Raw genomic sequence first — 13,347 nt, 5'->3', positions numbered from 1 at the left:
TGTTGAAGTATTATTCATAGTTCATGTTTGCCTTATTGTAAAGTGTTACCCAATCATTCCACAACATTTGCTTAAATATAAAGGAACATTTTATTAATATACTATAAGACGCTCTATAAAAAATATCTTCAGGTAATGAACTGCATACTATTGATATTTTAAATGATAAAAATGAATGAATTAAGTAAAGTACATTGTTATGAAAAATAAACATTAATTAAAAAACTGATGCTACAAATATACAGACGTATGAGTTAGGCATGTGCTCATTATAAGTTGATTCAGAGCAACAACAAAAAAAACATTGGTCACATTGTAGATAGAGTCCAGTTGTTCAACATGCCTGTCAAACAAATGTACAAATTTAACTCTGCTGTGCTTTCAATTCAGCATGAAACCTAAAAATGCAGTGATCATACTTTAGGAGTTATAAAATCTCTCACATTTAGATATTTTTACAAAGTAATTTTCCAGGAATGTTATCAAGTCCATTGACCTGAGGCAAAGCGCCCCTATGACATGTGTCCCAGTAACAATGACATCACAGCTCCAAAAACCATTACATAGTTATAAATGGGTCCAGCACTGGCAGCACCCATGTAATAATCCACATCCGTCTCATTGCGGAACTTCGCTTGATCTTCAGAATGCCCATTGCCATGTGCTCCATGTCTAGGGTAGCCGTGCCCATATCCATGTCCATACCCTCCATGACCTCCGTGACCATAGCCTCCGTACCCGTGCCCATACCCACTCAAACCGTGGCCGACCAGCATGCCTCCTAACGCCCCAGCTGCAGCCGCCCCCACTACCTTTCCTGTACTGTGTCCAGACGAGCCTCCGGTATGGGCAGACGGGACATGGTGTGGATGACCACCCCCTGCTCCCCAGCCTACACGACCAGAGCTTCCACCACCCCATGCGCCACCTGCACCACCGCGCCCGAAGCCCCCGCCCCGACGCGACTGGACAACAGGACACATTATTGTCACGAGTAAAAGGCAGATCATCGAAGAGAAGGTTTTGTAGTGCAAGGACATGCTGCAGAAACATAAGAGAGCAGGGGTCAAACTGAGCGTATTGAGTAAATCCCGTAACAATATATTTGATGAGATCCTCATGGGATATAGAGATATATAGATGAAAGACATGAATACGATTTTAGATCGAATTTATTAAAATGTCTGTAGGGAAATATTGAACTAATTATCCTGTAAAAACAATAAAGATGCAACATAAGGCTGAGTAGATATTGTTAAGGAATAGTAAGATAAAAATGGTGATAAACTTTTGCAGAGTTTTGATATAAGCATGCTTTTAATGTTTAAAATTAAGCAAAATGAGCCGTAGGATCTATTCACAATCTAGGCCACCAGTCTGTGAGCTGTCCTAGATTTAAAGCCATTCACTATTATATAGTTACATTGAATAGTTTTATTTATCATAATATAGTTGAACAATTTCATACAATAATTTGTCCATGACCCCTCACATATTATTGACTGCACTGGAATTTATAAGTAAAAAGCAAATATACTTTAAAAAGTTATATTACTGTATATACTAATTATATAGATTAGCAATGTTACACTATCTATTATATATTAACAAGAAACGGGACTAAAAAAAAAATTATCAATATACATTTAATTTAATTTAGAGTACATAAATAAATAACATGAAATGATGCTTAAATAAAAAAGCTTATACTTACATTGAATTCAGACTTGAAAGAAAAATCTTAAAATGTTCAGAACGACTATCCGAGATTCACTCTTTCCAGCCAGCAGTACTTGAACTGAAGAGGAGATATGAGACAAACACACACACATGTACGTGTATACAGTGGCATTAACTGTCTGCTAATCTTTCTCTGATTAGTCAGGTGGAAAAAAACCATGTCGCTGTCAACGACACAGGACCAGAACATTGGTGTAATCCATCAACAGGATTAAGAAGTCTATGGGTTTATCGTGACATACGTGTTTAGGCCCTGAGGTCACACTGTGTGGCGGTCACGTGGTCTCTGTGTGTCTCTCCATGATCTCAAGGATGCTGGTTAGGTAACTCGTGATAGGCTTTGAGCTCATTCATTGAGTCAGTCTAGAGTCAATTGAATTAGTCTTGAGATTTATGCAAGGATTTTCATTTATTTTAAAAAATAGAAAGAGATGCTGTCACAAGGACAAATATACAGTGTAATCAAAAACTTCAAAACCACATTTGAAAAATATAATTTGGGGAATTTTAGGTTAACTTTAGGATGTTATAAAGTTTATTTTGAAGTGATATTTCACCCAAAAATGAAAATACTGTCATCATTTACTCGCCTTCTTTAATCCTTTCAAATATGTATGACTTCCTTTCTTCCGCAGAACACAAAAGAAGATATTTTGAAAAACATCAATGGCACACGTTCACTTCTATTGTATGGACACAGAACCAATCCAAGTGAATGTGGGCCAGTTACCAACATTCTTCAAAATATATATTTTTTTCTGCAAAAGAAAAAAGTAATTCAGGTTTGAAATGACAAGAGGGTGAGTAAATGGTGACAGAATTTTAATTTTTGGGCAAACTATCACTTTAAGTATAATAAAATGAAATTTGTTAAGCTTAGACGTTTAGTGCGTTCAACTAGACACAAATTGCTCATTGGAACTGGAAAAAAACTAATAATCTGGTTAAAGGAAATATGCAAGCCATAAAAACCAAATCTATTACATGAGATAAATGTCAAATAGAAACATATCAACCAGTGTTAAGAATATTTATAAACTTTCTGAACTTTTTTACAGTTAGAAGTAGTCCTTATATGTACTGCATTTGAGATTTGTAGTGCATATCACATGTAGAAACATTCTGTGGTGCATGCTAGATAGTGTGTAGTGCACACAAGTACAAAATCATTAAGTAAAATTTTTTTGATGACATTTTATTCAAATATAATATATCATCATATTCTCAGTTTTACATTCAGTAACATAATATAGACTAAATTCGTGCCAGATATCAAACTTTATTTTAACATCTGAATTATGACAACACATGTCAATAGGTGTGAATACGAGTTATCAAAATGTAAAAAATGTATTTCTTTTTTAGCAACTATAGTCATGCTGTCCTCTTCAGGTACCCAAAAATACATACTAGTCATACTAACACACATCCAAACAGTGTTCAGCTGTTCAGATCCTACATTCCCCTTCATCATTCTGTTCTCAGTCATGCTTTAAATTCACAGTCTTTTTCCTCAGCATGAAATACTTTAATTCACACAGACAATTATTACCTTTCTGGTCCAAAAGTAGTCTTTAAATCACTGTCTGAATGAGACGTTGGTCAACTGGAATAAAAAGTGTTTTGCAATAAGCTCACACTATAGCTAGTGCAAGTATACCATTCCTGCTGCTTAGACAGATTATAACAGACCATAAAGTATATATTCCCAATACATCCAAGACATAAAGGGAACGAACAATCAAGATTTATAAAAAGGGATAAAGACCCCATGAAATCAGTTTAATCTTTAGCAGTTTAACACATTAAACATACAGACTTTTTCTTCCGAGAAAAAAGATTAACCAGAAATATTGATTATTTACAGATTTATGTCCAATCATGCTCTTCTAGTTTCAGGTTCGTCCAGCCAATCGTTGTTAATACCTATTGGCTTGGAGAAAGTAAATCTTCGATACGCTGCACACTTGAAGAGATTTCATGGGGTCTTTAAACGAACGTTCTACAATTGTCTCTAATCTTTGTTAGCTTGTGCTTGTCATCATTATTTCCATTTCCACTCATAACCGGATGAAGAAATTCCCTGCTTTAGTGGAATGTGCTTTTATATTATTGTACCTGTACGTGATTCGCTATAGCACCAATCCATGCAAACAACACAGAGGAAGAATATAAAAACTATTTAAGGTGTACCATCTTCATTGGTCAGTAAATGAAGAGTTTGTTTAAAAAATGAGATAACTCTGTTTTTAACATTTTTCAAAAATATTTTTTTATTATATTATTATTGTGTTTTATTTTTAATGGCTTAAATCAAAACAAACTAACTGCAGTTTGATTGATATTAATTGGAATGCACAATAAAAATAACATGATTTTTGATAATTTCATCATTTTGGAAATAAACTCTTCAAGTGCACATTAATGGATTAGACTGACGGAACGTGCTGATGAAATACAGTCTAGGAGCCCTTTCATTCAAATAAAGAGGGAGCATGTGCTCTGAGAGAGAAGGTTAAGAGACATGAGTGCTAATGGAACGGGAAAGGTGAAGTGCTCTTCACATACAAGTGGAACCTTCTGGTAAACACTGCAGCTGTTTCTCAATGATATATCGCAGGTACTTGTATCTAGAGAGTGAGAGAGAGAGAGAGAGAGAGAGAATCTTTAATTTAATGTTGATTTTATGGTTTAATGTCGTCCATGATATATCACGGTGATCATTTTATTTGCAGCTGTTGTTTTCATTGATTATGTGATATAATACAAAGCCCTAAAACATTCTTAAAATATATGAAAATATGTACAAATCTAACAAAGAAAAAAATAAAAAATGGTTTTGTAATGATAAATGTTTCATGTCTATACATTAAGTCTACAGATAATAAAGTATTTGGGTATGTTCTGTGTGTAAACTGCGTAAAAATATGAAATATTTCATATAAAAAGTGAAGTATACGACGTCATTGTAGCTGGTTTCATGTTTCGTTCCATTTACACATTTGACCAGCAGATGTCCCCAGCACGTGGTGTTTTAAGATCTCAGAAAGGTTGTCAATTATTTTGCGGCTCATATAATTCAAAGCTTCACAAAGCAGTGTTTCTCCCGTCTTTCAATTATTTGTATTCATGTATTTAAAGTAGAGCATACCTGCTTTTCAGCTTCTGTACCTCTCTGTCCTCCTCTTCCTTCAGTTTGATGATAAAGCTCTGCAGGACAGGCATCTCAAACTTTATGTATTGCGCCACCTAGTGCCACGGAGAACAACTGCAGTCAGACCACGTTTTTTGAATTACATTCAAAATTACGTCATATAATAAAATTTAAATTAAAAAATCTGACAACACACTCACTTCGTAGGGTATCTCTTCTCCCAGGTCCTGCTCCATGAGAAATATCTTGCTGACCTGTTCGCACGGTCCCTGAAGTATTCTCACTGCTAATGGATAGTCTGTACGCTTCAATTTAACACGCTCTGAAACACAAATATAAGATTGCATAGCTTTAATGAATTTCACGTGAATTTCTCTGAAGAATATTTGAATGTCTATTCGTGTGCACAACTGATGCCATGATGCTGTTGATGGTTTTCAGGGCACTGCTCTGTGGTTGACACATATTGTGTTCCACAAAAGAAAGAGCTAAATTAAATGAGTAGTTTCTCATTCATACCTACTGTGAATAATCATAACAGTTAAGGTTGCCTCTACTGTCCAGTATAAAGTCCAATAACTTTAAACAGGAGTACAAAAGGAGCAAAGTACTGACCCCCGCTGGTGTGAACGAGGTACAGGGCGAAGTCATCGGGGCTGTTCTCAATTTTAAACTTGTTCAGTAAGACTCGCAGCACCTGTGGTGTGGTCATACAGCTGTTTATCCGTGCGTTTGTTACAGAACCGTATGCCGGTGTGAACACAGCCGTCTGCACAAGAGAGAGAGAAATCACATGACTTAAGTTGGAATACTTAAACAATTAAACGCACAAACAGGTATAACTTTCCATTTACTTCTATTTAGATTCTGTTTATGCTCTGCTAATAATATTTTATACTCCCACTCTCCACCACCTCAGACGCATGCACACCACCCAAACATCATATTCGGCAAGTTACTTTGTGGTTGTAAAAATGCCCATTGATGGAAAATCTGTGTCTTCTGATTCGCCGCTGGTCGCTAGGAGACCGCTTCCTGCCCCGTCTCAGCACGCCAGCATCACTTTTGGTTCTAAGAAGCTGAGATGAGACGTCACACTCCTCTGGCAGACACAAGATGACAGGACTATCACTACAACATAAAGACAAGTGATACATGTTTGGTTTGTTTTATTATGAGGTTTACCATCTGCTTCATCTTCCTCTGCATGTCCATGTGTTGTGCCGTTGCTTGATTGGTCCTCTGGGGGTGTGACCTCTACCTGAGGCGGAGTCTGACTCTGAACCTCCTGACTGAGCACATAACATGAAAGCTCCCAAACATTAACAATCCAGACCAGAGCACAGTAAAATAATATCAGAAACAATGTGATCAAAGTTAGAATTACCAAAGGAAGAATAATTCCTCTGAGCATCAGCTTTTATTCTGGTAAACAATTACGGTCCTTAAAATGAATCACCCCTAATCTTTTCTTACAAATAGACATTAAAATATATCTACAACAGACATGTTTTAATATCCACTCCAGTCAGTCTGCTGTGATATGCAAACAAACTAAATCTGGATTTACTGTAAGTGATTCTGGAAACAGGCTGTTAAGATAACGTGATCTTTTCAGCTCAAATCGGCGGAACTACTCCATTTCTAAACTTTATTTTTGTTTAAAAGAAAACAACATTTGATCTCCTCATCATCCTAAAAGCATGAGTTTAAAAATAGACAGGAGTGGAGATTTAAAAAAAAAGATTTATAAAGAAAAAGTCTAAAACATTTAAACTGCTGGAACGTCATGCTGGATTCATGGTCATCACAAGGATACGGTTGCTATGGCAACAAACACATGACACAAAGGAGGCTTTCAGTGTCTGTGCTGCTATGGTATCAAGGTCACTTGAGTGTAAAGATAACGGCTTTGAAAGAAATATAGCTTTCATGATGATGATGATGATGAGTATGCAGTATGATTGATAAATTAAGTAAAATACAAAATGAGTATAATTCACTTTTTTCATAAGTTTAAGGAAGATAGGTTTCTGCTGGATTGAATAGTTTTGTAGTTCTTCCCTACGAATAGTAAGTACAATTTCTCAATACAGAAATCTGAATAGATCAACTACTTTGTTCGTTGAGGAACATGTGTAAATATGCTCATTTCAATATGTGTTTTTTTCCCTGTGCGTGTGTGTGTGTTCGGTTCATTGTCTGACCTCTGGTTGTCTAGGTTACAGCCTGAGTGCCAGGAGGTAGAGGAGGGAGGTGGTCTGATTCGCTCGTGGTCGTCCTGCATCTGAAGCCTGATTGGCCGACGCAAACCCCACGAGATATTGAGAAGTCCTTCTATGATCAACTCCCCCTCTTCCTGTAGGGTGAATACACACATGCATATGTACAGCAGTATTCCCACTTTCTTATACCAAATAAAACAAGTGACCACATATAGCTGATCTCTCGATTTAAAATATCATAAACTTTTACTGACGCTTTAATTACAAAAGAAGGTGGTAAATGGGCGATCTAACATTGGCACAGTATTTGGCATACAGACAGCCAAAGCACCTGCAAACTACATTTACAGACACAAAAGCAGATCCACACCCCCACTCCGGCCGTCCCTCTTCCATTCACAGACAGTTATTACTCCCCAGAGACCGGTGAATAATTGAGAAGGCACAGAAGGGGTCAAATACTTCCCCACCCTCCACAGGAAAGGGCGTGGAAACTCTTTCTTACCTCTCTGTGTCGTAACTGCAGGTTCTTTCCTTCATAGTAGAGATTGTAGGTCTTTAGATGAGAGAGAATGCTGCGCCTGCATGAGAAACACCAAAAGCCTTGCTTCAAAATTCGTGAAACGTTTGAAAAAGTAAAACTATACTGAGGGGTATGTCCTAAAAGCATTCAAAATTCATACATTCCTGTGCTTGACATTGGGATTTAAATATGCCTGTAAATCTGAACTAGGAATCATTCACTAACCTTCCATAGACAAACAAGGTCATATGGGGTTAATACCAGGAGGCAGAGTAAAATAATGTTTTTCCATTACGGAGTATTCTTTGAGATGTAAACTGAAGGGATTTTAAAGCTCAAGTGTTCGGGATTTACTCACTTGCTGATGAATTTGTTCTCTCCAAGTCGAACTCCGTCAATCCTGTCATCCATTTTATTCCAGCCACGACTGCATGGAAGGACTCAACTGGAAAAATAGAGAGAGAGAGGGAGTTGAATTCTAAATTAAGATGTTCTGTTTCTTAATTTAACATCAAAGAATTAACTATTCTGTAAGTAGGTCAGAGAGAGAGGAGGGTTATGAAACAAAACAACAAACCCTTAGAACAAAAAGAACATTTCTGCATATCAAGAATTTTTGATATCTCTTGATAAAAGAGATCCTTATACTATTCATAAGGATGTGACCAGAACCGAAACAATGCAATAACTACATTCTGAAGAAACCAGACAAGAATTTGTTTAGGAGATAAACAAAAAGAAAGGACTATTGAAAGATTCTGGGTTAGTTTATAAACAACATTATAGCTAGCAGATATTTAGATGTCATTGATCATCATTTATTTTCACTTTTTTGTGTGATACTAAGTCTGTTATTACGATCAGTTCAAATCAGTTCCTCCGAATAAATTATACATGAGGTTATATAAACTGAAAGAAACTGTTAGAAATATATCAAACTAGTCAAACTGCAGAGCAATGGCTTAATATTGTATGTGAACCAACGTTATTTGAAAGGGGGCCGGTGCATGCAAATGTCAAACATAGTTCACGCAATTTAGAAGAATGCCTGTAACCAAACTGTTTTTGGAACCCAATGACTACCATAGTAGGAAAGATTACGTTAAATTTATTTTCTGTTCTGTTTAACACAAAAGAATATAACTTAAAAAATGAAGGAGAGCAAACAGTTCTGGGGCACTTTTCACTACCATTGGCATTTTTCTACCATGGTAGTAAATGGAGTTTGTTTGGTTACTTACGAGCATTCTTCTATCCCTTTAAGATGAAAACATGTAGTTTTTAACCATATTGAGAGGTCACATATCAAGATTTGGTGGTTTATATATGTCTCTCTTAAAGTATTTAAATCCCTTTTTTCGTTTTATTAGCAAAGATTTCGATAGTCAGGAAAGTGAATGGTCAGATCCATAACAGTCCATAAAATGAAACAACTATTAAGTCTTACAAACTATGTTGTCTCTCAAAAACGTGCGTCGTTTTTTTATCACATCCATAGTCTTTATTTTTAAGTTGTGTGAAGACTCATATTATTCTGATGTCTGGACTCAACAAGGTTTTAGTAAAATATAAACAGATGGTAAAATGAAGTCATTAATACATTTATGCACAACTTCCCTAATACGTTCCAATGGTCATGTGCTTCCATATAAAGTGAACTATAAGAGAAAGCCTTTTAAAAAGCCTTCTTATGTCTTCCTACAAAACATAAAGGGGACACATTTTAATAACAAATATCTACTTTTTAAAACATGCCATTGAAAAGTGACAAAAAGTAGATAAACACACTGACTCAGATCTGTTTAACAGTAACACCACATTGAATTGTTAAACGGTAGCGGACAAATATTCCTTGAGGTTCCCCTGGCACATACTAAAGACTTCCTTCCTAGCCAGCTGGAGGGACGAGGACAGGTGCGGGACAACAGTCTTACAGTTACCGCCCTGTTACAACTACTCACATGAAATACAGCGCTGGCTTCCGCCTGCTGCTTACGATTTTAAATGAGTTTATTTTAAGACACATGCTCACACTTGTCAGTTAGTAGCACATCCTAATGCTAATGTTATAATCTGACACATTTCAGTGACAAATTCTGCCTATTCTCTGACTTCTCCACTTTAAAACAATCAGTGAACTCCCTATTATGTCTGTTTTCATTCATATCAAATTGATAAATCACACACGAGTCACTAAAAACAATCCAAACTATAAATCTATCCACAGAAGCATGGAACCTCAATCTCATTCCACAACATCTGGGATTTCCTGAACAATCACTTAACAGACGTTACTTTACCTTCTCTTTGGTAGATACAGGGGTCTCACAGCCGGTGGTCTCTAAGGCTGAAGCGGTTAACTCATGTGACACTCTGAGTTTGTGCTTTGCTCTCTAAAACTCTTCCTCTTTCTAATTCGCACGACGGAAACTGACATGAGGCCTTTAAATTTAAACTTCCCTAATAGTGTTGAACTGTCACCACCCTCGGCTCGCACCCCCCCCCCCATCTCTCTCTCTCTCTGTGCCCGAATCAAGTTATGGATATTATTACGAACACACCTACACCCACTTTACTATAAGTTTACCTTTACCTTTAAGACCTAATAATAAGACCAAATATCACACATACTATACAAAACACAAACAGAGCACGCAGGTGCTGCCCAAGTGAACCCCAGATGGAACCGGTTATTGCACGATTCAGCTCAAAAGACCTACACGATTATTGTTTCACAAGAACATTATCCCATGAGAAGACAACAGCGTCCCGCTTTTGTACGGGCATGTACAAACATATCAACCTCACCATCTCTTGACCCAGTGTGTTCATTTAAGTATGTATAACTGTGAGTGTGTGTTGGAATAGCCCCTCCCACATCTTCCTCACACACTGCTGCGCTCAATCACAAGATAATAAAATATTCAATACCAATCGACCCAGAGCATCTTATGCTTACATTAATATTTCATATCTTAAAGATAATCCGGTCAGAAGCATGGACGATCAATTTAAAAGCTAATAGGCTTTAATACACATCCAAAGTCAAAGACAACAGATAATGGGCATTTGGAGATATCCGGTGTTGACATTTATGTACTAAATCCAAATCAAAAAGTTAAAACAAAAGTGTGTTTATCAACATGAAAAAACACACATTTCACAATTCTATATGATCTCTTACATTTTCTTTATTAGTCAAGTACTTTCAACCCACTTTAATTCAGTCTCTTTAGTTAAAGGTCCAGTGTATGACATTTAGCGACATCTTGTGGTGAGGTTGCAAATTGCAACCAACGGCTCACTCCACCGCTCACTCATCCCTTTCGAAGCACTACGGTGGCTGACACAGGACTAAGATGTCGTCATGTTTTCGCTTCTTTGCCAAAGGAGATGACATATTATGAAATGCTACAGTGGAAACAACATGGTGAATTCCATGTAAGGGGACCCGCGGTGTATTTAGATACCGTAGCTCATTCTAAGGTATCAAAAACATAACGCTTCATTGTGTATGGTCTTTATACATCTTTGAACCCATAGTTATGTATATTAAATTGCATTTCTGTAAATAGATCCGCCAAAACATTACACAAATAACAACAGAAAATGTATTAAGCCTCTTGTGTGCACACAACCGCTAGAAGTCAAGTCCCATGCACATCTCCACGCTTATGCAACTGTGCACTCTAGCATTAAATGTGCCAGAGGACTCTATGAAAGATTCATGAAGACCATGTGGACTATTTTTACACACTCCTAAACCCTCCTAAAGATAAGCCCTGCATGCTAAACACAGTCAAATCTGCCTCATTACAAATAATTACATGTTTGTCAAACACAGACTGTCTGGTGGGTTGGAACTTGTGTCGTCTGGGCATACGTGCTACAGAGTCGAGATATTTGGGGGTTTGCGGAAGTGCTACTACAGACTGTATGGAAGCCGTGGCATATAAACCAAACCACCCAGATTTCACCAAACAGACTTTGTTCAATACTTTGATCTCTTTGGATAGATTCTTGTTTGTCTGTACAATACAGATCAAATATAATCCAGATTATTTCAGTTTTTTTCTCAGCCAACGGTCTTTTCCTCTTTTCCTTCCCACTGGCTTGAAAGTTCCCCCTCCCTCTGTCTTCAAGATCCTGTCCAAGACCTCGCTGTTTCCTGGCCTACTTCCATCACACACACAACATGAACGTCCAACTATTCGCTCTCCTCCCCCAACCAGCATCTCCACACAAACACCGTAGCTCGGCTATTGTTTAAATCGCCGCGGCAACCTACAAAACACCCGCTATCCAACAATTTAGCTTCGTCCAACAATGCCAAAAGTAGCACATCTGCTCCTTATTCCTGCCCTTTTCTCACGTGTTCACCGGCTTGAGCTATCACAGTTGGCGAAGTGGTATCCGAGACTCTGAGGAGTTATGAAAATTTTCACAGAAGACAGGACACAGCTACTTTTTAATCTGTGGAATGGGAAATGTGACTTTTAGATGTGACAGTGATCCCAATCACTTTAATGTTACACCGCATAGGCGAACTCATTAAAGAGGTCTGGAAATGAGTAACTTGCATTTTGTAACAACAAAAGGATGCCTAGATGCAGCTGTTAAGTTTACAAGAACAGTTTGAGGACCAAGATGGAAGATTCGCTTTTTCCCTCTTAAATGATGCTGTTCTGGAGAGTTCATGACCTCGCTCGCTCACTCACAATGTGTATCAATGTTCATCTCAAAAATACACTTATATTTGTGCTTGTCTTCCTGTTTTTGAATACTGTATGTTTTTTCCTTCTGTGCAAAACAAACGAGTAAGACTAAGCAAATCGTGTCCTTCTGAAACCTCGTATGTCCAAGCTCCCTGTATTTGATTCCGTGTTGACAAGCACCTTTTTATTGTTTATTTAGATATTTGTAAAAACCCAGCGTCCGACATAAACGGTGACGTATAACAGTGATTTATGACCAAAAACACATGAAGGTTTCAGAAGGACTACAGCGAAATACGAAATTGCATTTTACAGAAGTGGACGTGAATTTATTTTTTTGGTGATCCAGGTAGAAAATGAAGACAGGGTTAAAACGAAGTGCTTTGTAAATGTTTACGTTGATTCAAGAAATCTAAACCGAGGCAACACCCGTTATGTAACCTGGCCAGATGATGACAGGCGAGTCAATCCAGCGCATCATTTCTAACACAACTCATCAATTCTCCCCAAGGACCGTGGAGAGATAAACAACTATTAAACACTGGGACATCATATTCTTTCGACAAGAGTGCACAGATGGCATCGTAATCGGATCCATGAATATTACATTTCATTTCCAGTCAAATCATTTCCACAACTCGTCATAATAAACATCGCGCTACAAAGTTGCAAACACGTGTCACATAAATGCCAGTAGCGTGTATCCGTAGCTCTCGATTCATTCATTATACGCCTCGAGTTAAACATTCCAAACATGGCACACAAACAGCCTACCCCTTCTCACTCGGCACGCGTGTAGATCTCTGCTTCCCAGATGTCCGATGACACGACGCACGTCCGTCGGTTCAGATTTGGGAGGCGTTGTGATCTTATCTGCGGTTTTGCGCCGGCAGCAAACCTTCAACAACCCAAGATACAATGGACCGATTTCGGACTCACTCGCACAAACAGGGACTAGTTCGAGGCTCGGTGCGCACATCGGGAACAATC

At 37.7% G+C, this 13,347-nt stretch overlaps 1 protein-coding gene across 2 annotated transcripts; it reads right to left on the bottom strand.

The window, feature by feature from the left end:
• Nucleotides 1-2,916: 2,916 nt before the first annotated feature.
• Nucleotides 2,917-13,347, bottom strand: rassf2a (Ras association domain family member 2a). 2 transcript variants are annotated; one of them, XM_079466791.1, is made up of 10 exons: nt 13,132-13,347; nt 8,001-8,087; nt 7,625-7,700; nt 7,102-7,253; nt 6,080-6,186; nt 5,854-5,996; nt 5,510-5,663; nt 5,095-5,216; nt 4,892-4,989; nt 2,917-4,370 (listed from the first exon to the last, which is right to left on the bottom strand). In XM_079466791.1, exons 2-10 carry the CDS (start codon nt 8,051-8,053, stop codon nt 4,301-4,303), a joined length of 975 nt encoding a protein of 324 aa, XP_079322917.1. In that variant the 5' UTR covers nt 8,054-8,087; nt 13,132-13,347; the 3' UTR covers nt 2,917-4,300. The 2 variants fall into 2 exon arrangements, with proteins under 2 accessions (XP_079322917.1, XP_079322918.1); XM_079466792.1 differs by lacking the exon at nt 13,132-13,347 and adding an exon at nt 9,943-10,074 and having other exon boundaries at nt 2,927-4,370.

This window comes from Barbatula barbatula, assembly GCF_947034865.1.
Source record: "Barbatula barbatula genome assembly, chromosome: 11".
In the NCBI taxonomy this organism is placed as follows: domain Eukaryota; kingdom Metazoa; phylum Chordata; class Actinopteri; order Cypriniformes; family Nemacheilidae; genus Barbatula; species Barbatula barbatula.
The sequence above is the reverse complement of the archived record's forward strand: the minus strand, read 5'-3'. Positions and strand labels throughout refer to the sequence as shown.